The 23070-nt window shown below is 49.3% G+C and overlaps 1 protein-coding gene across 10 annotated transcripts in view; it reads right to left on the bottom strand.

The window, feature by feature from the left end:
- CAPN15 (calpain 15) overlaps positions 1-20735 on the bottom strand; it is a 53640-nt gene extending 32905 nt beyond the window's left edge. The window contains exons 1-4 of one of the 10 annotated variants that reach the window (XM_026858712.1): positions 20335-20735; positions 20056-20242; positions 17430-17470; positions 9628-9947 (exon numbers count right to left, since the gene is read on the bottom strand). In XM_026858712.1, coding sequence (XP_026714513.1) covers positions 9628-9803 — 176 coding nt within the window. In that variant the 5' untranslated portion in view covers positions 9804-9947; positions 17430-17470; positions 20056-20242; positions 20335-20735. The other 9 variants (XM_026858715.1, XM_026858711.1, XM_026858713.1 and 6 more) reach the window with 9 other exon arrangements.
- Between the last annotated feature and the right edge of the window lie 2335 nt (positions 20736-23070).

Genomic DNA, 23070 nt, shown 5'->3' with positions numbered 1-23070 from the left:
TTGCAGCTCTCAAGGAATCCTGGCTCTGTGCTCCAGGACTGGACACTGACACATGACCTTCAAACAATGAAAAGCAAAACCTCTTTAGTGAACTTTAACAGAACAGCTTCCTCTAGACATCAGGGAAACTCACCCCGCCCTGAGCCAAATGCTCTGTCCCATACTGCTGAAACTATGGAGGAAATTCAGAATTACATCCAAGACTTTGGCCTTTCACCACCTCAGCATCCCTGCTCTTTAGAGAAAGAGACTGGCCAGTCTTGAGGATTCACACCTCATTACAGAAACCACCACACAGCAATTTAATGAGAGACCAAAATATCAATTCAACCATAGCATACAGGCACCAGTGAGCCCTCAAGCCCTGCTACTGAAGTACCTTCTCATAGTGCTCCAACCAGCAACTGAGTCCAGTTCTTTCTTGCAAGGGAGGTGGGAGAAGATGGAATCCTAAGCACAGGCTGAGTCCCGCCACCAGCAATGGATCTGTTTGTGCCTCTGCAGCCAACCTATAAAGGTCACTTAATTCTCTTTCTCATGTGCCTGAACTTTAGAGGGGACAATTAAAACAGTTTCCAAGAAGTCCAGCAGGACAAAATATGTTGATTTTACTGTGGCTTGGCCATGAATGCTTCCCTCTTGCAAAGCCTACTTAATGTTTTCATATCCTTGCACTGATGGCTTCTAGGGCAGTTCCTGGGTCAATCTTCCGTACCAGCGCGCACATATAAAACACCTTTGGATATGCAGAGCAAACCCAGAGCTGTGCCCTCTGTGGCACAGCACCCAGAGCAGACAGCAAGATGGGCTCCTTCAGCATGTTGTGATCCCCACCAGCCTAAAACCCTCCCCTGCCCCACTGGCACCAAGTGAAATGTGGCAGTCACCAGTGCCCCGAGGCCACCCAGGGCAGTTGTCGTGTCACAGGAGATGGCCCACCAGGATACCATTGGCAAACCTAGTGGGACACAATCCAGGAGGACACAGAAGCACTGCACCACATCAGAAGCCCGGCATGCTCCCACCACACCATCAAACAAAAGTTCAATGCATGAACCCATACTTGGCCTCAGATTCAGTTTGGCATCACTGTGCACTTTGAAAATGATGACTGTTTGGTTTCTCTGGCTTCTCAGAGCCAGCAAGGAGGACTGGGTGGGTTATGTGGAGCTGAAAGGGCCAGCAACAGAGCAGAACAACACTGTGCTGGGGCAGGCTGAGCCACATGACCACCCAGCACCCCAACGTGCTCCTCCTGTTTATGCCCCATGCTCTAGAGCTACTGTTACTTTAACTGAGTCAGCAACACATCTGGCCAGGCAGTCAGGCAGGCAGTAATGACCAGGGAAGGCCCTACAAGTCATGCTGTACCCTGGAGGCCTTTGGACTCGGTAATTCAGGCCATAGTACTGTTTACTGCCTCATAAAGATGACACATACTTAAGTTAGTGCTTTGACAGCTGGAACCTAGAGGATACTCCTGGCTTGAGCATGTGCAGTTAACTCTCCAAGTGCCACAGAGAAGTGTCCTGCCATCGCAGGAATCCAGCAGAAGCCATGCTGGGGCACCTCTAACAGCTCAGCACCCCCTCCCTGTAGCAGGACACAGCACTTCCCACCAAGGAGGGCAGCTCCCATGATTGTTTAAAGCTCCTGAACCTCTTCAAGTCACACACACTCTCACAAGCAGCTCTTGGGAAACCTCAACACACATGCCCCTCAAGGACAACCTGAAGGACATCACTGCCAACCCAAGGACACAGGACAGAGAGGAGAGAAAGAGCATGTGTCCTGCCTGCAGAGACTTAAAACTGCACAAGACAGATGAGTCTTGTCAGTTCCTGTGCCCTCCCCACCACATCACCACCAACAGCAGTCCCTCCAACAGTCACTCACACACACGGAGCGAGCCAGGGCCTGCAGTGCCCACACCAGCATGCCCCGAAGACACAAAGCATCTAAACATTTGCTGTAGGAAAACATAACTTAAGGAAAAAGACCATTGTGCCAAGCTTTGTTAGGAGATTCTCTAGGGGTTGTGTAAAGCAATGATGTGCCCAACACCTATCATTGCATGTGCCATGGAGGCTGCTGTGCCATGGGCTGCAACCCTGCAGCACCTGCAAAAAATTCTTTTCCACATTTCAGAAGCACCAAGGGCTCCTCCCTTCAAACAGCCACAACAGCTGTGGGATAGGGCAGGAGGAGAAACCTCAGCTCCTCAGCACAGAAGGTTAAAAAGGACCCGTTTGCCACAGCTGGTGGCACAGGTCTGATAGGATGTCCCAGCATCGCACAGGGCACATGCTAGCCAAGACCAGGGCTCTGAATAAAAGGTGTCTCCTCCTTGCTGGCCCAAGGAATCAGGGGGAAAATACATATACATACACTCACACATCTATCCGTCTATCCATCTATAGTTTGACTTTTCCAGTGTATGCGGGTTAAAATCAGGTTTTCAGTAAGACAGAAGACCCTGCTTGTGTCTACCTTCTCCCCACTCCACAGTTGGGGAATGCTACTGAAGGCCAGGAGGTATGGACACTCTGTCCTTTCCCTGTCAAAAGGTGACAAGAGCCAGCCTCCAGTCTCCCAGCATCTCCTTTTGCTCTAGTCAATCTGCCACGCTCCAAATGCAGGAGTCCAGCTCTGTGTAACTACAAGCCCCAGCATGCAATATCACTCTGAGCACTGGGAGCAGCAGGGCTTGAACCAGTGCGTCTGGAGACAAAGCTGAGCTCTGTACTGCTCTGGGCAAGGGCAGGCGAGGCCCCTCCAGCTCCCATCAAGCTGCCGACTTGGCAGCCTTTAAGCACCTGCAGCCCAAACTCTCATCCTCACCCCATGCACTGCCCCAGCGCTCCTGCCGACTGTCCCACCGCCATCCAGAAGGGCTGCGGGCTGCATTCACACTTCACTTCAAGGTTCCTTCTGGTTTGAATGTCCTGCTGCAGCCTCATAAATGCCATCTGTAACACAGGAGCAGCTTCTTTCTCTACAGATCAGTTCTTCACACCTCCTTACAATGACCTTCAGCACCTACCCCTCGCTGGGATTCAGTGATGCTTGTGGGCATGGATGCTGTGAGATGCACCGGCTGGCATGGGCTGCCGGCTGCAATACTGGTGCTTTGCCAGCGCCAGGCAGAGCGGGAAGGCTGGCAGGAGCAGCAGGGAGAGAAGCACGGGAAGGTACCCAACTCCAACAAAAGCCCAGGGCAATTTGTTGAGGAGAGTGGCTGATAAGGCACAGCTACCTGGGTGGGCTGTGGATCCCTGGGCAAGAACAGACCAATGCAGCCCCAGCTTGCCAAATGCAAACAGCGTCCAGTCACAGCTTATCTCTCCTCTCTGTGCCCCTTGAACAACTGCCCTTCTGTTCGCAGCAGCCCCGCGTGGGGGGGGCTGTTTCATCCAAGGGAACAAAGCCCTGCAGAGGGTTCGTTCAGTACACGCTCCCCTCCGTCTCCTCCACACACGAGCACCAGCCTGCAGCAGAGATGGGATCAACGCAGGCTTTGAGTGCCATGGCCAGCTTGAGGCAGGCACTTGCAGCAAGGGGTGGAGGCAGGCAAAGGGGGACTGCAGCTCTGCATGTCTTCCCCTCTCCCTTTCTGAACCACATTAATCAGAGACCTGAGCCCAGAGACACCAGTGTCAAACTGGTCAGAGAAATACAGCATGTGCCTTTTGCAGCAACCAGTACCTGATACTTTTGGAGGAAAGCAACGAGCTCTGGAATAAATCCAGGAAACAAACAGCTGGCCATGTGGCAGCTTGGAGGGAAAGCAAGCTCTCTGCCCACACTATGGACAGAAAGCAGAAAGCTGTTCCTGCCCTCATCCCCCCTCTCACAAGCCCACAGCAGCAGGACCATGAGATTAAACCCAACCCATCTCCCTACAGGACAGATGCTGCACAATGTTAGCTGGATGGGCTTATGGTTTCCACCTTAGCTCTTTCACATGACACTGGGAGAAGAAGAAATAACTCCCCCACTTTCCTACATTTTCTCCTTCCTTGCAGCAGCTCAGCGAGGCTCCTGAGCTTCCTGTTGTCATCATGTCCATCCATCAGCTCCTTCTGGAGAACTGAGACCGCTTCACAGCTCCAGGCTACATGTGTGACACCTCTCGGGGTGGGGCAAGTGATTTGCCATGAAACACCAGACAAAGCTCCTGCCTCTGCAACCAAAAAAAGTCAAGGGAGCAATGCAGAAGGGTTGCTCCAGAAAAAAAACCTCTCCTCTGGCTCCTCTTACTATTTCCTGCTCTTAAAATATTAAAAAAACTCAAATTTTTCACCACCTAGCAATCCCTTTCCCACCGACCCCCAACATACCTGCGTCTGGAAGGATGCCTGCTCCAAACAGAGTACCAAGGCCCTCCAACCACACAGGGTACAAGAGGCCAGCTTCCTTCACAGCAAAACTGCATCCGCAGGATCTCTTCCCAAAAGAGACGACCACGTATCTACGCACAGCCAAAGAGGGGTGCTAACCTCCTTCATGCACTGCAGCACCCTGAGAGCACCAAAGCAAAATTCCCCAACACCTGCACTCACAGAAGGATCTAAACCTACTTTCCTGGAGCATGAGTGCTCAGCTATTGCAGTCAGGAGCACCTCAAAAACAAGTAAATGTGCTGCTTTCCCTTAAGGTTGGCACTATCAAAGGAAGAGGTCTACCGTGCTCTCCATGCTGTGAAGCAACACTCTAGGAACAGGGTTCAGGCATTTCTGTTCAGATTTTAGCCAACCCCGCTGTGTAAGACAAGGACACACACTCCAAATTACTCTCTGCCCTGGCTTTTGCCCTCTCTCTGGAGAGGATAAGCAAGCAGGATAGCTCTCTTACCTGCACTTGTGGGAAAAGGAGATGGGAAAGGTTGAGGGGCAGACAGGGAACAAAGGGAGAGTTTGTTTGGGTACCTACTGAGAACTTCAGTCTCCGCTACTCTGTCATCCTCCAAGTTCTTCACGGCTCCAGAACTATAAATAGCCTCAATTTAAAAAACTAAGAGGCTTTGTGAGTGAGCAGACTGCTGAAGCAGCCAGCGTGGAAAGCGGATGGGCAGGACTGGAAGCCTCAGGCGGATGAAACAGCACACCACGCTGCTAACTCCCTGGCACTGCACGCTTTCTTGAGCAAGACACTATTCCAGCTGCTGCACGCTTTGGTGAGAACTGGCAAGCAAACAGTTACAAGCCCAATGTTCCCATTAAGTGGGTATCCACGACAACCTGCAGCACTTCACCAAATCCCAGCTCAACTTTGATGCCACAACAACTTCCAGAGGGAGCACAACCCGCACAGGGACGCATCTGCCTCACCGCAGCACCTGGGGAACACAAGCTCTGCTCTGGTGTGGTGAACATGCATGTCCTGAATATCAGAGCTGATGCTAGTACCCTTGTGGTTTGGAAGAATGGTCTCTTTCTCCATCTTCATGCCTCCTCTGCGGATACAGAGTCAGAACAGATTTCGGTTATACCAAGCTTTTCCACAGCCACAGGTCTCTGTTCTTTACATGGAGGCCTGGGAGCTGGGAGGGGACTTGGACCAGCTGGACCCCACAGGTCCCTTCCAAACTCAACTAGTCTGTGATGCATGCAAAGTGCAAAATCAACCCTCCGAGCACACCCAAATCCAAGCAGGCTGCTGATAAAAACCAGGGAACAGCACCTGTCCCAACCCACAGCCCCAGGCCCAGCTCTATTGGGATAACTGTACTCCAAGGAGCACGGACAGTGGCCCACGAAGGCTGTCAGACCTCCTGAGGCTGATGCCTGATCTGAGGTTCAGTGACAGAAAAGAGAAGCAGAGAACCCCTGCCAAGTCACCTGATGCTTTACCAGTAGCTTTTCTTCCCAGACATCTCACTTCTCTTCTGGGCCTTGGTTTCCCCAACAAGAAACACATTCTCCAGACACCAGTTCTGCTCACGCTGCACTCGGAGGTGAAGTGCTACAGCACAGGAGGGTGGGAGGAGCTGCACACACAAAATCACGTCCCCCCTCCACAGGGCTCAAGCCACAGGGTTCACAAACACCAAAGTCACGGATGCCTCACTCTGGGTTTCTCTCCAGAAGTGGCACTTCTGGGGAGCAGGGAGGTGGGGTGGTACAGCAAGCATCCTCCCACCAGCTGCCAACAGAAAAAAAGGCAGGTTTCTTTGCTTTTCTCTAAAATCAGAGGGATTTCTGTATTTTTAGCATTAAAAATTAAAAAGAGTCTGTTCCTCCCTCGGCAGTCATTGAGGCCCAGAGGTATTTCATTCTGAAGAGGCTTTTATAGAAAAATACAAAGTCTTTGCAAAACGCCATGGGAAATCCCAGAAAATGCATATTCTCTGAAAAAGGAAGGAGCTCAGAGAGCTTCAGCCAAACCAAGTGGCAGGCAGAGACACTTAAGACTCCACTGCACAGATCTTGCAACAGTTTCCCAAAAAAACCTCCCCTGAGCAGAGAAAACTCGAGCCGTTCTCAGTTCTCAACAGGACTCTGTTGCTCTTTACAAATCCTGGGGAATGGTGACTTGGTGAACAGAAACACCACCCAGGAGACAGTTCAGTGCCCTAATTCCCTCCTAACACCTTTCAGATGTGGAAGGAGGCACTCTGGAGAGGCGCCACAGTCACTCCCAGCTGCAGCAGAAGCCACCGTGAGCCCCAAACCATTCAACTGCAGCAGCCACAGCCACTGCCAGCACCCAGACTTGTGGCACTGCACCTTGCTGCTCTCAGTTTCATGAAGGGTTGGCACATCAGAAAGCTCAGCCACAATGGTCTGTAGGCTCAGCTGAACACTCACATCCAGCCCAGGCCAAACACCTTTAAGTGTATGAGCAAGAAGGAGCCCAAGGGGCCATGTAACAGCCGGAATTTGTCTGGCTACACAGTTACCAGGGATGTATTTAAAAACATCATCTTTGCCCTAAGCAGAGATTTCTGCAATAAGATCCCTCTAACTGACATGCATATAACACTTGGTATCTTTAAGTAGCTACGTTCTCCTGCAGCGCTGGGGAAGTCAGAGACATGCTCTTGTTGAAAAGGTGGGACGCTGACACACAGAACAGACTATGCAGCCTGGTCCAAAAGAGACCAGGGACTGAAATCTGGATGTCACAAGTTTATGGCTTCTATAATTAAGGCCCTTTTTCTTCTTCCTCCTGCCCACCCGTCTTCAGCTGACAGGGAACTCCAGACCACCAGTCTCACCCAGGCAGCAGGAGACAATGCAGCCTCCTCCCAGCTTCTAAAATCTTGAAAGCAAAACAGCATGGATTTCATCCCTTATTCCCACCCCACTGTCAGGGAAGACTCCCCCAATTCTCTCACCAAGTACAGGCTGAAGTCACTCGTGAATTACTTGCATCCCTGTTTTCCTGCCAAGGAAGGTCTGCGTTCACCCCTGAGACAGACCAGAGGACGTTTGGCTCTGTCCTGCTCTAGAGCAGCCAAAGCATTATCAGCCCTGCAGGCAGGGACAGAAAATCAGCAGGAAAAGCAAAGTCTATCTCTGAACTCCTGTCCAGCCTCAAATTGACTCCCCAGTACTCCACTTCCTTCCTGCACTACAGGACTCCAAGGACGAGGACATTCAGAGGCAGCGCTACCCACCCTGACTCATTCTGTTGACTTAGTTAATTTTTAAAAGAAATATATTTATCTGTTCCTCTCTGGAAACCAATCATCTGCTGCTTCTTCACCCTGTTGTTTCACCCGTCTCGCCATGGGAACCGCAGGTACTTTGATGCCTGACAGCCTGGCTGATCTCAGCAGGTCTTTTGAACCCACTTCCATAATCACTGCCTAAAGCGAGTTCTTCCCACGCAATTCACTGCTCAGTGAATCACGGCCAGTGATTTTCCTGTCTCCAGGAACCATGTAGCACTTAGCCAGGATGAGTTCTCTTCTCCCTTTAGTAGAGGAAATACATAATTATCAGAAAAAACACTCTTGTCCTAACAGGACACAGGCTTTATCTGCACTGAGACCGGCAGTTCCTGTTCTTGCCCCAGCATCCGCTCCACCATGAAGGCTGGTTGTTCAGGAAAATTATTTCCACGTGTCAAGATTTCATTTGGTTTCTCAAGCTCCTCCAAGTTACAGACTGCTGGCATACATGAGGCTGCAGAGACACAACCTTTTCAGTGTGCAGTGCCAGCTTTGCACTGGAAGCTCCTAAATCTCAGTGCTGGCTGTGCATGGGCATATCGGGGTATTCATCTGTGAGCTGTCGACACCTTCCCCAACTCTTCAAGGCAACAGAAGAAAAACCAGCAGTCTGGAAGAAATAATCCTGCAGGAAGGACCCAGCGCTGTTCACAGGATCCCTCTAAACTAGAGGGGACAAACCAACACAGCAAAGACCACCAACCAGAACTGTGGGCGAGCCATGAAGGTTGGTACACACAGCAATGGATGTGGGGAACTGCACAAAATAGCCTTTTTAAAGGCCTCTTGGGCATTGCTAGGAGCTCAAGTCCACAACTGAGAGCAAAGACAACAGCTAATCGGTTTCACATTGTTACCAGCTCAACAGGGAAACCCAACACAGGGCTACAAAGGAGCAAAGCATGTGGTTGCTTGCCTCAGTCTCCCAGGGTTGTGCACTGTGAAGCACATTCTGGGACTCGCAGCAGCAGAAAGGCAAGAAAACAAGGACTGCATGACAGATACTACATGACCATCACAGCAAACGCCTCCAGTGGAAAGCCACAACAGCTCAGGGACACTCAGAAGCAAGCAGCTATTCCTAAAAGACTAGTGGCTCCAAACAGACTCAAGCAAGTACAAACACCCAACCAGTCTGGAATCTACACAAAGCAGGCATTAGGCAAAGGCTTAAATATTACTAGCACAAAACACGGCAGCCTCTGTAGCCAAGCCCCCGGGCAGAGGTTTTTTAGATGCTTTTGACATACCTCTCAACCTGTCAGAGACTGAATACAGGACACCAGCCCTCCGACATGAAGAAAAATTCCTCACTGCAAGTGGCTGATGGGGAAGGGGCAGAGGCAATGACTGAGAGACAAATTTGAGGTGCTGATTTCATCGAGGAGGGATAGAAATTGAGGGTTGGAAACACTGAACTCTTTTTCAGAGCAAATCTGTTCTGGTGAGTTTCATTCCCCTGGATCTGGTATTCAAAAGCATTTCACTGCTTTAGCATGAAAACAGCTTCTCCTGCTCTCTTGGGTTCAGAAACTCTTGCTACTTATTGCCACCCAACCTGGAGTCACAATCCTTCATCTGTGATACCTACAGTGTAGTTGGGAGGTCAGAAAGAAGAGGAGCAACAGGAACATGGCAAACTTATTAAAGGAACTGAGATCCCGTTCCCAGGCAGCCACCTTCACAATTTAGGTGAGTGAGGAAGAGCTGGGATGGGTCCTGCAGTCTATCCTGCAGGAGACATCAGCAGCCCTGTAAAAAGGACATGGCTTGGCATCACTCAAATGGGTGAAAATTTGGCTCTAGCTTTCACAAGGAATTGAATTGAGCCTCTGAACAGAAGGACCTGACACCCAACAGGATGCAAACCAATTTATCTCCCAAATGCACTGCCCCGGATTCAAGCTGAGAGGTAAGCAGGTAAGCAGGCTCCTTCCCCTCCTCCTTACCTTCGCACCCGGTGGTGTAAATGCTGGTGCTGCCGCGTTATAAGGGCACTTTCCCAAACAGGGCCACTGTGACTACTCCTATACCAGCTCACGGCTGGGTGCCCCGGGTAGGGTGCGCTACTGAAGCCATGGTCCGACTCCGTCTCTGCGGCCAGCGATGAGGCAGAGCTCCCCATGGTTCCCCCCTACCCAGGCCACGCTGAGATTTATCCTAGGTTAGGTCCAAGCCAGTGGCACGGGCAGTTCGAGTGGAATAGGCGAGGCGCTGCGGCATGGGCTGCTGTAAAGATCCCAACACACTGGAGAAAGGAAGGTCGGTTCTGATCAATAGTTGGAAAAAAAAAAAAAAAAGAGAAAGGGGAAAAAAAGGAAAGAAAAAGAGAGAAAGATAAGGTATGATTTCAGCAACAACCCTCCAGTTTTAGAAGCTTATTAATGCATGCTCTGACCAGGATCCCCATCCCAGCGCTCACTGGGATGGGAATGGCCATTTCAATGTATCCAGCTTTTGCTGCCTTGAGAAGAGCCCTCCATAGTTAAGCCCCAGGAGTTCCCAGGCAGGGGGTAGCAACCTGACTGGGGAGGAAAGCACACCAAAGGCACACCAAAGGCCAGAGAAAGCCCTTGCCACCACAGTAAAGCAGCAGAAAAGGGGACAAGCAAGCCTCACTTAGAACCCAAATCAGCAGCCCCTGGGAATCACACACACACAGGTTATTCTGAAAGCTCTGGGCTCCAACTGGCACACCAAGTTTTTAGTTACCTCAGCTATGAGGAGTACAGCTTGTATGCAGTGAGGAGATTTTATTTCTCTTTTATGTCAAATAAAATATCCCTCTTTCCCCATTCCCCACTAACACCATAGTAAGGCTGAAACTGGACTGACTGGGTTTCTGCACCAGTATGTTTTCTGTGACTACTTCACACAGTGCAATTAAATACTTTCAGCTCAAGCTAATTTTTAGCTGATACTAAGCATGCCCCTACCCACAGAAGCAGGTTTGGGACATTGACTGTTCTTTCTTTTCTCCCTCTCCTACTTTTTAGAATTCATTCTTTGAGCATCCTCGCAGTTAAACTACAGAAACATTTCATGACCTCTAGTACTCAAAGAAGTTTAAACACACACATGTCTCTCCTTAAAGGAAAAAGGCACAGCGATCTGGATGTGTGTCAAGAGGAATGGATCAAGGGAACATTTAACAGAGCAAAAGAGAAGAAACAAGGCAGAAGAAAAATTTACCCACCAGGATTTATAGAGACGAATGAAGCATAGAAAGACCTTTGTGAAGAAACTACTTTGTGCTGTACAAAGGCTGAAATGAAGACTCCTAAAATACAGTTTTTCAATCCCAGGATTGATCTAAGGGATCAAGAAAGGCCTTGATAGATAACAGACTCTCGAATGCAGCAATTCAAGAAGCAGGTGCAGTTTTGCTACAAGCTTAATACCAGAATGTGCCTGCATTAGACCACTAGCTGGAGAATGTTAACTGTTCTGTCATAGTCTCATCTCCGTAACCTGCAAAGCCTGGACTAACAAAATAAAACTGAAAAAAAAAAAAAAGCCCAAGAACACAATTTTCCCTGTCTCGATTTCCTCATTTTAATTAGTCTGCCTAACTGCTGTGATCAGCCAACACATCTCCATGCTTTGCTTTCCGCTACCTGCCCAACAGCAAGATTTCACTGATTTTTGCAGATCCAGCCAAAGTGGATCCTTAGCGCTTCCCCTCTCATTTCCTGCTATTCAAGCAGTTAATTTGTAACAGATCTGAATTTCTGGCTAAATGAAAGCCATGTGATGTGAGGGGACGAATATTTCCAAGTCTCTTCAGCTCAAATCTAACTGGAGACATCAGTTGCCCCACACCTGTGGTGTCTCTGGCTCTTCTGCCTCATCCCTTGGCGACTCTCCCGTCCCGAGTGCTGTACATGCTCCAGCAGCCACTCTGCACGGCGGCAGCAAAGCTACAGGAGATGCGACTAAGAGACCTGCAAGGGGAACAAACCGCCTCTCACCTCAAGACTTGGGTACTACCACGAAAAAGTAAAGAAATAAAGGCAAGATGGGTAGAAACACAGTCCTGTACAGTTCACCACAGGCTGAAACAGAAGGCATGATGCTCAGTCAGTTAATAACCTTTCTCCCCACCTCCAGCAGAGCTAAACTGACAAATAAAGCAATTCCACAGGCTGGTTTGAGACCACTTCCTCAGCTGATTCTCAAGCTGGAAAAGCAGAGCAACCCTTTGCCTCCTCCTCCTCCACACAAAAACGCCAGTTTTAGCTCACCACAGTGGGCGAGAGACATGCCTGCTGCCCGCATTACTGCTGCCTCCCAACGTGTTGCTTGTGTCTTGGCCCGTCCTCCTCTGCCAGGTCTGCCCCAGGGAGTCTGAGCAGGCAGCTCAACGCAAACATTCTGCGGGGAGAGGCGAGGCTGGGAGTCCTGCTTTAAAGTGGTGCAGTAAAGCCCCACGGTGGGTGGGGCTGGGGAGAGGAAGGGATCTATAAATAGGTGGAGGATAACCCAGCTAAGTCGTAGTTATCTCCAAGACTGCCTGGTCTAAGTGGGCTGCTTGGCTGCGAGCGCTGCGTGAAATCGGATTTCTCCAGGCAAAGCAGTAAATCCTTTTCTTCAGGGTCACCCCTCATGCTAGGTGAGAGCAGCCAATGAACAATATTTAGGGGGGAACGTTGGCCCAAGGAAAGAGAGGGCAAACCTGTTTGAAAACAAGAGGAACGGCACCATTACAGCTCAATGCATGTACGTGCTCGCTATGCTGAGCCAGAAAACACCTTTGGCCAACACTAAGCAAGAAGCAAAGGTGAGAATGAAAACTACATTCTAGCATGGGAAGGGGTCAATTAAAGAAGCCTACAAAGAAGAAAGCCTCTCTGGAAGCACTCAGCCTTATTTTGAGGAACTGGGCAGGGCTATGCCCCAGAAGATGCCCTGCAGGCACATTGCCCGTGCTGAACAGGGGAGACTTCAGCTGCAGAACAGGGGAGCAAACTGCCAAGAGCTCCTCTGCCTTGGCAGGAGGGAGCAGGAATTTCCTCCTAATTAATAAAGCACTGCTTCCACCTATCTAATCAGAAGAGGAAACAACAATGTGAACATATTGAAATGTCTTGAGAAGGGTGGATCTCACTCATGGAAATTAACAGTTAAGCACCTTAGCAAGATGCTGAGTTTGGATTTTGTTTTTTTGCCCCTTGCAGCTGCAATAATTACTGGGTTTCAACTGACTGTTTAACTGCTCCCAAAATAAAACCAGATTTGAGCTATCCACCCCCAAGCCACTTGCACCCACTTACCCTGCTCTGTCGTACGTGATGCAGACCCTTCCTCAAACTGCCCCACCAGCACCCTGAGCAGCAGGCACTTACAGGGAGCTCAGGATGGCAAAGCTTTCCCATGGAGGTTCCTCCTGCTGCCGAGACAGCAGAGCAATCACCCGGTTGCTTCCAGATACACCCTATTCCTCACCACCAGTCAGCAGTGCTTGACCCTTTGGGTCCCAGCTCTTCTGTCACCCAAAGTGAAGTAGGCAGGAAGGGTGGGGAGCTGGGTCTGCCCAACCCCCTTTCCTTCCCTTCAGCTTCAAAGCAGGTTTTGGCTCTGAAGAGAGAAAAAAAAAGAAAAAAAAGGAACTAGCTCATGTGTTTCAACATATCTGGGAAGTTGCAGGATCAACTTTTCCGAGGATCCTCCTTGGATCAGCTCCAAGCTCTTCCCTTTGACAGGCAGCAGGAAGAAGAGACAGAGGACCCTGGAGCTGCTCCAGCCTGCTGAGGAAACCTGTAAGACAGACTCACCCCAGTTGGTCCCATGTGGAGAAGCCTCTTCCTTGTGAGGGGATACCCCATACATTCCTTCTCTTTCTAATTAATTAATCCATTCAGCAAAAGCCAGCTTAGCTCCTGCCTGAGTTTTCCAACCTCCCTTGCTTCTCAGCCTCCAAGACTCAGGGACAACTTTGTCACTGCATTAATTCCTCCACTCCCCCAACCTATAAATAAAGTCACCTCTGAGCTACTCCCTTGCCCCAGAGAAGATCCAGGCATGAAAACAGCCACACCACACACTGGATAGCTCTTGTGCTGAGGCAGCAGCTGGCCCAGGAGAAGGCACACCATCCCTCAAAGCTGTGCCCAGAGGAAGTCACACAGCAGGAGACTTTCTTCTAGTATATTGAAGCTGCAAGTACCAGTCCTTCTCCTCCTTCTGGTGTGCAAACTCCCCTGTCAGGTGGCTGGCTAAGATGAGCTGGGATCTAGTACCACCGTCAACAGCAAAGGAAGAGCTCTATACTCATGTGCAACCTGCTGCTTGCAGGGAGGAAAAAAACGTTTCTGAAGAGCTCTGAATGTCCAGTCCCCACACAGAGCCCTGACAGGAGCAGCCTCCTCTCAGGGGACTGCAGGATGTGACTTGCACACCCCAAACACAAAGTAGTTCAGGGGCAGATGAGTGCAGCAGGAGGAGTGTGGCTGACTTGGGGCATCAAGCTGGAGGAGACCACTTCATACATCATGGAGACATGGTCAACTCCTGGCCCCCTACCAGTTGGGCCACCACATACAGCAGGAGACCTCCCCATCTACCACCAAGGGAGGCACATGCTCACAAAGTCCAGGGTAAGCAGGAACAGTGTGAAGGGGTTGGTAAGGCACACAGCACAAGACACATCTGTGTAAGAAAGTTATAAAGTTGCAAAGTTGCAGAGGAGGTCAGGAGCGGGATAACTAAAGAATGATGTAGAGCAGAGGCCTGAGGGTGTGTCATGCCAACCAACCAAAGAAAAGAAGCTCAAGCATTTGTGTGCACAGCAAGTGATACACAGCCGGGCTCCCAACTCCGTAAGGCAGGGTGGCAGAACCTAAGGATGTGCAAAGCCAAGTACCAGCACCAAGTAGAGCGTGACTTACATTTACCAGGCTGAAATGACCCTGATAAAAGACATAACCCCAGGGGAGGAAGGGTGAAGTATCTCTCTTCTTCCACAAGGCCAGTGTGAAAAGAGCAGGCAAGATGTCCACCTCAGACAGAGGCAATACAGATTGAAATCCAAGATGCTAATCACCAACCCAATGAGAGCTCTACGGCTCAAGTGCAGCAAGAGCTCCTGTCATCACCTGTGGGACTGCTGTTGCAAAGTGGCCAAGCAAACTGGAATGCTCCATGCTGAGCAGGTGTCTTGCACAAAGTTGTTGTCTTGGTGACAAGAAACAAAGTTTTGCTGCTCTTTATTTCTGCCCTCACTTGCCAAGCCAGCACTACAAGGCAGCCTGAGTGCTGCAGTCTTGGCAAGAAATTAAGGTGTGAACAAATTCCAGTTCCGTGCAAAGCTTCTGGCAGGGAGGGGTGGGAAGGTACCTCCAAGGACACACTGAGGCATAGGTATAACAGGAAGGATGGGCCAGCGGTTGGCACACTCAGCTGGAACATAGGAGGCTTTTTCAGCCCTCATGCTCTACCACAAAGCTTCCTGTGTGACTCAGGGCATAGTCCTGCGACTCAAAAAGCACTGCCTTACCTCCCAGGGCAAAGAAGTCTTCAGGTTTGCAAGGCACTAGGATGACAGGCAAGTGCACAAGCACTGCAAATGGGAGGACAGGATAAACGGAGAGGAGGGTAAAACAAACCCACCCAAATGTTTGTTATGGGGCTGCAGGGCTGAGAGAGAGGTGAGTCAGACGTTCTGACCTCAGAGGAAATCTAGGGGACTGGACACTGCAAATCAGCTATTTTCCACATCACAGTGAGAAGCAAGATTGGTATGCTACTTGCTGAGAAATCATTAGATGAAATCAGCTGCCTGGAAACAGATTGCCAGATGGGCTATTAATGAGGTAACAAGATAATTTAACCTGGAGTTCTAGACCAGCACAGAACAGGACCTCATGCTTCATGCTACACTTTAGCAAAGTCCAGAACAGCAGCACATCTTTCTGGCCACAGACATTAACATGCAAAGGCAAGCTTGAGGATCTTTACCTTCTTTCAGCTGCCTTGAAACTGGTTCTGGCTCAACTTTAACACAGAAGAAACTCATACACAGCAGCTGAGTTGGGCTGAGCTGCATTTAATGCCCAGCACTGACTCTTCGCAAGTATGCAGGCAGAGGAAGAGGTGTCCAAAGCCTGAAGTGAAAGATTGATAGGAAAAGTAGATTTATTGTAGAGCCAGCTTAGCCACAAAGCAACTAGCGTCAAAATCTGAAAAAAGTTTCCTCTTCTCCCTTGCACAGGACGCTATAAACCAGTGATAGATTATCCAGTGAGCTACTGGAAATTTATCACGGTCACTTTGAGAGAGGGGATTATACAGATTTGAACGGACAATCAAAATCTTAATTACAAGCCACAGGGAGAAAAAGAGGGAGAAGCAGTCAACAGGAACGTTTCTTCAAGATAAGAGTTAACTTCCAAACCTGTCTCCACTGACAACTGAAGAGCAGGAAGGTCCTTTTCTGAATAAGCATGAAAATGACAACAAAGGCACTGCCCTGAATGTACACATATTTAAAAAAACAAAACAAAACAACCCACAACCAAATCTCTAAAACCCTAGTGCTCTATTAAGTCAGTTTACATCGCTTCAATGAAGTTCAACAAGCTGCTTGTATCCTCCAGTTTACTAGCCAATTGTGGCTGACTTCTGAGTGCAGTGTTAACAAAAGCGTGTGTGGGCTGGCATGGTTCAACTCATTAACAACATCGCGGTAATGCCACAGAAAGAAAGACAAGGGGAAGAAACAAAACAAGACAAGCCACAGCATCCAATCTGGGGAAGTTTTACCGGCAGATCTAATTTCCAGATCTTTTCCTCCCTGTGTTTATAATCCTTGTAGCAGAGTCCTGTCATCCTACTCAGCCCACAGACTGCCCCAGCTACAAAACATGCCAGGCTGAAAAATCACCTCGACAGACTGCCTGCTGAGACCAGTTGCATTATAAAAACAGGAAGCTTTTACTTGCCTGCTACCAATATGCTATAGATTTAATAGGAAGTAGAATAAGCGGGGATGCTTTGCAGGAAGAACACACACACGGGACCCTTGCCAGGAAAATGCATCTTAAGTAACACATGTGCTCTTAATTTCCTCTTTTTTCCAGAAAGGTTTAACTACACTCTGGGTTACCCAGCAGCAATAAAACATTTTTTTTCCCTTTCTCACTTACAGCAGAGTGTTGATTAGTAAACAGCAGATCTTCCTGTCTGAGGCTGTGCCAGCCTGTGCAGAACAGAACTGTTGTTATTGCACATTCACAGCTAGAGATAAACATGAATAAGAGCCACGAATAAGAGCCAGGCACTGGCTCTTCAATACATTGCTTTATCAGGTTCACCTTGATTCAACTGTTTCTAACAACATCTCTCCCTCCTGAAGGGGCAAGATGGCACAAGTAGCAAGGACAAACATTAAAAAAGAAGTGACAGTAGCGCAAAAAGTGCTCTTCTGTACTCGCTAACATTCACAAACTGTGCAGCTCAGAACTCCACCTGCACTCAAAACACTCAAAAGCACAACATGAAAATAAATGGGCCCAACAAAACAAAGCTCCCAGAAAGAAGCAATGGAAAAACAAAGCAGCTTTCAACACATCTCTCAGGACAAATCTGCATCAAGAGCCATGACTGGTGCGGGACATAAAGGTCACAGCGAACCAGGGAAGGAAAAAAATTTGCAAGTCATCTCTCATCTGCAAGACGACACTCTGCAATGGCACAAGTACAAAAAACCAGCCCAGGAAAACTGGATACTGGAAGTCGGAGGATGGTTTCTAACCTTTCAAAGAGCAAATCTCTGGACCAGCTGCTCCAGAAGCACTGGGAAAAAAAAGCACAGAGTTAGTTCCAACAATTAGTTCCTCGACAAGTTCATGACCTGCACAAGATGACTGCCATCAGCAGTAGGGAACTGGACTTGATGACCCATGAAGTTCCTCCCAATCACTCAAGCTGAATTCGTAGAAGGCCATAGGTGCCCAGGCATAGCACACACACGAGGTCATACCTAAAAGGACATCAGGGATTGTATCTTCAGATCATGCTAAGCTGACAGATAAGCAGATGAAGAGCTGGCCACTGCGGAAGGGAGGGGAAGAATGTTGAAGCAAGAAGTGGAGTCTCACAGCCAGTGAAAACCCAGGGCACAGACTTGGAAAGCACAGTCTCAGAGACAGGAGATGGAGGAGATGTCCCCTGAGGACATTGTCCCCAGAAACTCCAGCCACAGCTTTAATTCTAACATAGATCAGACAGACAGTAAATATGTGATTCATCCAAGCCACATCCAGCTGCATCCCTTGCTAGACCCAGCCTTCACCACACTGCCCTGTCCAGAGTCACAAGGGCTCTTTTCACAGGGGCAGCAGTACCTGCATGCCTCCTTCTGCCATTTGTATGCAGTTTGGACTTTCCCAGCTTCAATCAAACTCCATGTCCCAATTTCCAACCAACTGGCCTAGATTTAAACCACCATGTCTCTGGCTGTGCCTCAGACAAGCGCAGAGGTAGGATATGCCTGACAGACAACAGTGGCATTTGGCATTTACATCAGAAACAACCAGGAGTAAAAGCATAAGAATCACCAAAAACTGCACAAGAGGCTTCTGCCTTCTCTGCGAGCACAGGGAACCAGGAGATCACAGGGGAGGTGGGACAGGGAAAGTGAAACCCAGAGGGGGCAAGAAGATATCTCCTCTTCTAGCACAGCTCAGTGTGGTAACCTAATGGAGAAGGATCACATTACTGCTCACCCCTGTCCACCTCCAGATTATACCTGTACTCTCTCCTGGGCCATCCTGAAAAACCCATGAATCCTTCTGCACAGCAATGTCATAGCCATGCCATTATTTCTGTTAGAAGATGACATTGTAATTGAAACTATATGACTGGAATAACACTTGGTACAACTGAAGTGACAGAGATACGACAGGGCCTGACACCACTATGACACTACCCTTTCCTCACCAGAGTAGTTACACTGGCTTACTGTCTCCATCACAAGCAGCTCCTCTTCAGCCACACCAGTACAGCTGAAACTGGAGGATGTGTTCAATTACACAATGCCTTAAGCAATATTTGCCCATGAGAGCAGTTATTTGAACAAATATAATGACCACATGAGGAAAATACTGTACTCTGCAAGGGCTGAAACATAATGCAGATGCTTTGAGTAAGAAGCTGCCTTTGCTACAGCATCCAACATCCCTCCCCGCACAGTGATGGAGCCGGCCTCTTAATCAAGACCAGCTGGCTGCACCCTGAACCCACAGTAACCCACACAGGCAGCTGGAGAGATCATGTTACAAGAGACGCTCTCACATGCTCTGCAATACATATCCAGCTGCCTCAGTTTCATGCGGTGCTACAGACCCCCAACCTTCCCTCCACCAGGCTCTGCTTGCATCCTGCACGGCAAGGTCAGGCAACAGGAACAAAGGCTCTGCACACCTGCAGTAGCATTCACAAGACACTCCAAGGCTGCATCAAAACTGATCCAAGAGCAGGAATGTTACTTCATCCCTCCCACAGATGAGAGCTAGCCATGGCACACACTGGCCTGGTGACAGTCACCACTCAAAGACCAGAGTGCTCGTGGCCTGGCTTCAGTTGGCCCTGAACTGTAAGAGATTCCTGCAGACCTTCTGCTGAGGCTGGACACCAATGTCACACAGAGACTTCAGCTAGCCCAGAGGCATCCAGGCAAATCAGATCAGCCAACACATGGCACGCTAGTGTCCATTTGATGAATTCAAAGCCTTGGCCTGGATAAGGCCAATCAGCCTGGCTCATCTGAACACAAGGACAACACCATCAGACGCTCCCCCGCAGCAGACACTGCAGCGCACCCTGAAGGTACAACCTCAGACTGGGCTCCCACCATCTCCTCCCATCTCTGCAGCGCAGACTCTGAATTGCCAGGCTGAAAGCAGCCCAGCCACAGAAGGTATAACACAGTCACCTCTCTGTCCCAGTCCTGGGCTGGGAACTGCCATGGCACTGTGGTTATTGCAGGCAAAACAATGCAGAGTTTCTTAGAATAATTTATTTCCCTACTCCTGCACTCCCTCAAACGCAGCCTGGGACAGTCATGCAGTTTCCACGGCTTAAGATTGCGAAGTCCTAGAAGACTCCACATTTTCTCTTCCACTCTCACAGCTTCTTCTTCAGCATGAGAAAACCAGAGAAGGCCTGTATCCCCACCCATAAGAGCACATGGCCTTCACACAGACAGCAAGGAGAACACTCAGCAGAAGGAATCAAAACAGGAAGAAAGACAAGAACAAAAGGCACAGGAGACAAGAAGCAGGGTAACTGTGCTTACAAACCAGAGGAGAAAAGGTCTTTTTCCTTTCAGCCCTTCCCAGCCCAGCAGAGAGCCAACTGCAGTCAGAAAAGCCTCTCACCCAACACAGTTTCTGCTCTGCAGGTCCAATGCCCAGTTGGTGTGAAGTCAGCCTGGTGTCCCTGGAATCAAACGGCTGCTGCTGGCATCAGCTGGGCAGCCCAGCTGGAGGAGCATGCTAGATGGTCTCTGCTCAGAGCCGCCAGTAGCACATCAAGCCTGCTAGACAGAACGGCTGCTGCACCAAGCTGATGAACAGAGAAGAAAGAAAGGCACATAAGAAAAAAATGGCTGCTGAGACTCCGGACTGATCAGCATCGCACCAGCACATGCAACCAACCTCATATTTTAGGTCACTCAATCAGCATTCACTTGTACTACAGCTCTCGGAAGGATTTGGGCATCCCACGGCATCCAGCTGGCAACAGGATGGAGCTCAGTTCCACCTGGAGACAGGAACCGGTCTGCTTGTTGAAGAACTCAGATTCTTCACTTGTTGTTTCAGGACCTTTGGTGGTGATTTTATAGTTCCATTCCCACCACTGGCCTTACTCTCTCCGACAGCGGCTGCTGCTTAGCATTCTGGTGAGAGCTGTCGTCGTACCAGGTAACGCAACACCTCACCAGCACCGCAGGATCTTAACGATAAGGATTCTGGACAGCTCTCGACAATTAGCAACAGGGCAGGATCTCCCAAGGGGTCTGGATGTGAACGTAGGGATGTCTGGAGGGGCACACTGCCTGAATGTTCAAACACAGAAACAGATGTTAATTACTCCACATGGCCAGGACATCGTTAGCAGTTAACATCCACTGAAAATTCAAAAGTACAAATTCCTCTGATTATGTCAAATGTGCCCATCCCACCTGAGAATGTATGATGTTTGAACACTTGCCTTGGCAAACATCCCTCCCCCAAGACATTTCCCCTTCCCCCTTCATATTCTCTGCTCTCGAAATTCATACTTCGTGAAAGTGCTGTCTCCTTTGGGACAGGCTTTTACCAGATGGAGGCAACAAGAACCCTTGTCAATAACTGGCTCACCAGCACACTCTTTATTTTAGATTGGAGAGGGAGGAAAAAGGCAAATAAGGATTCAACCCAAACAATGTGATCACTGAGCCTCTTTGGGAGCATGTGAGAAGCATGCAAGACCAACAGACCCAGTTCTGCCCCCCACCACCCTGCCCACTCTCCCCACACAGTGTGATGCCCTTGCGGTAGGTTATAGTGAATTCACAAAGAGCTTTTCTCTTCCAGCACTCTGCACCACTGAGATTTCCAGGCAGTGGGAAAAAGACAACCTGTGGTGAACACCTGGACATGTGCTGCTAAGTGGAATCAAACCAGCAAATAGAGAATGTTATGGAGCAGGCAAGAGGCACCACTTGCAGACCAGTAAAAAGTAAATAAGGGACTGATTATCGTTCAGAAGGACCGCCCTGACCCTTTTAGCCCAACGGTCTGTACAGCACTGGCTACATCAGGAACTCCAGGCCCACGGCATCTTCAAGGCGCTCAGACAGCCGAGCCGCTCCCGCTCACTGGAAAGGCTTAAGATTTACAAGAGCTAAAGAGAGAGCGAGACCAACACCAGAGGACAGAGTACCCCCCAAATGCCTACATCAGTCTACGTGACACCACGTCATTTTTCTTGCAGCAGACGTGTTCACATACACATGGGCTTGGAAGAGAAACCGCTTAACACCCAGCAGCTTAAAATAAAGCCTTTTGGCAGTGCTGCAATTTCAAGGACTGCCTGAGCTCTGCCTGCTGGCCTGACCTGAATCTTGCAGGTGGGTGATCAAAATGGACAAGCTGGAGAGCAAGACTTTGACCACCTCCGTGCTGCAGCCCCTCTGGAGAGCGGGGCTGCCATGGTGGGGAGGACACAGCCCAGCACACAAAGAGCCTTGTGCCGCATTCCCACGTCCACACACCAGCACAAACATGGGGGAGTTAACTTGCTACCCGGCGAAGCTGTCTGAAAGTTAACTTCTCTGCAAAAATTTTGTTGCGGCAGAAGGACCTTCTGGCTCAGAGGAACAAAAAACAACGCAAACTGGGAAGCTGCCTGTGATATCCTCAGTCCTCAGTAAACCAAAATCATCTGGGCTGGCGCTGGGAACAAGACACAGAAGGGGAAACTTTGGTGCCACAGGAAGCACCATGTTAGATGCAGCTGGGCAACATCACTGGAGGAGGATGCCAGCTTTTTCTAAGGTCTTGGTCTCTATTTTACCAACGCAAATGTGTATTGATAACCCTGCAGCTTTGGCAAGTGCTGCTGATCCCAGGACTGGGGCGAGAGGCCAGCTTGGCCTCCCTGACACAGTGCAACTGCTACCATCCTCTAATGCTGACGCTGTTCAGGCCCACAGCATTTAGAGAGTGCCCTGGCTTTCTACAAAAGGGGCTGCACTGCAGGAACAGAAAAGCTATTTCTTTTTTTATGAACACACATTAGAGTTTACACCACTGGCAAAGTGCAGAGGCATGCATTTGTAGAGGAACAGAGATATGGTTCCAATACCGTTTTTAACGTGCAAGCCTAAAGACTCGGCTTCAGTTTTTAGAAATCAAACTTGATCATCTCAAGCTGGCAAAAATAGCCCCATGTTCCCTCAAGTTATTTTCTTTTCAACTAGGCAGGGTACAGCACAATAGGAAATATCAGCAGTAATGTACTCAACCTCCAGAAACCCAAAGGGCCAATTCTAGCAACCCACGACAGCATTCTAATCCTCCCTGATCTATTTGCTGGAGTTAGACTGAAAATCATGCTGCCCTCAAGCCATTCAGCAAACTCCATGTCCCGCTAATTACATCAATATAAATGTATTATCTTGGCTGTCAAAAATCGGCTGCCTGAACAGGACGATGCTCTGCAATGTAAATGCAGGAAAACAATTGCTCTTTCTGCTGGTGACACATTTCTCTGGATCTTATTTCCTTGCCAGGGCTCCCCCTTCTCCCTTCTGCCCAGGCACTAGGGCAGCAGCATTTTTTTCCAGAGCAAGAGGAAATGGCACACAAAACCCCTCCTCATCTTTTAAGCAACCAAACACAAGTAAA

Source organism: Athene cunicularia (assembly GCF_003259725.1).
Source record: "Athene cunicularia isolate RWA chromosome 14 unlocalized genomic scaffold, athCun1 chr14_part1, whole genome shotgun sequence".
NCBI lineage: Eukaryota > Metazoa > Chordata > Aves > Strigiformes > Strigidae > Athene > Athene cunicularia.
This window is presented reverse-complemented; position numbering and strand designations above follow the sequence as displayed.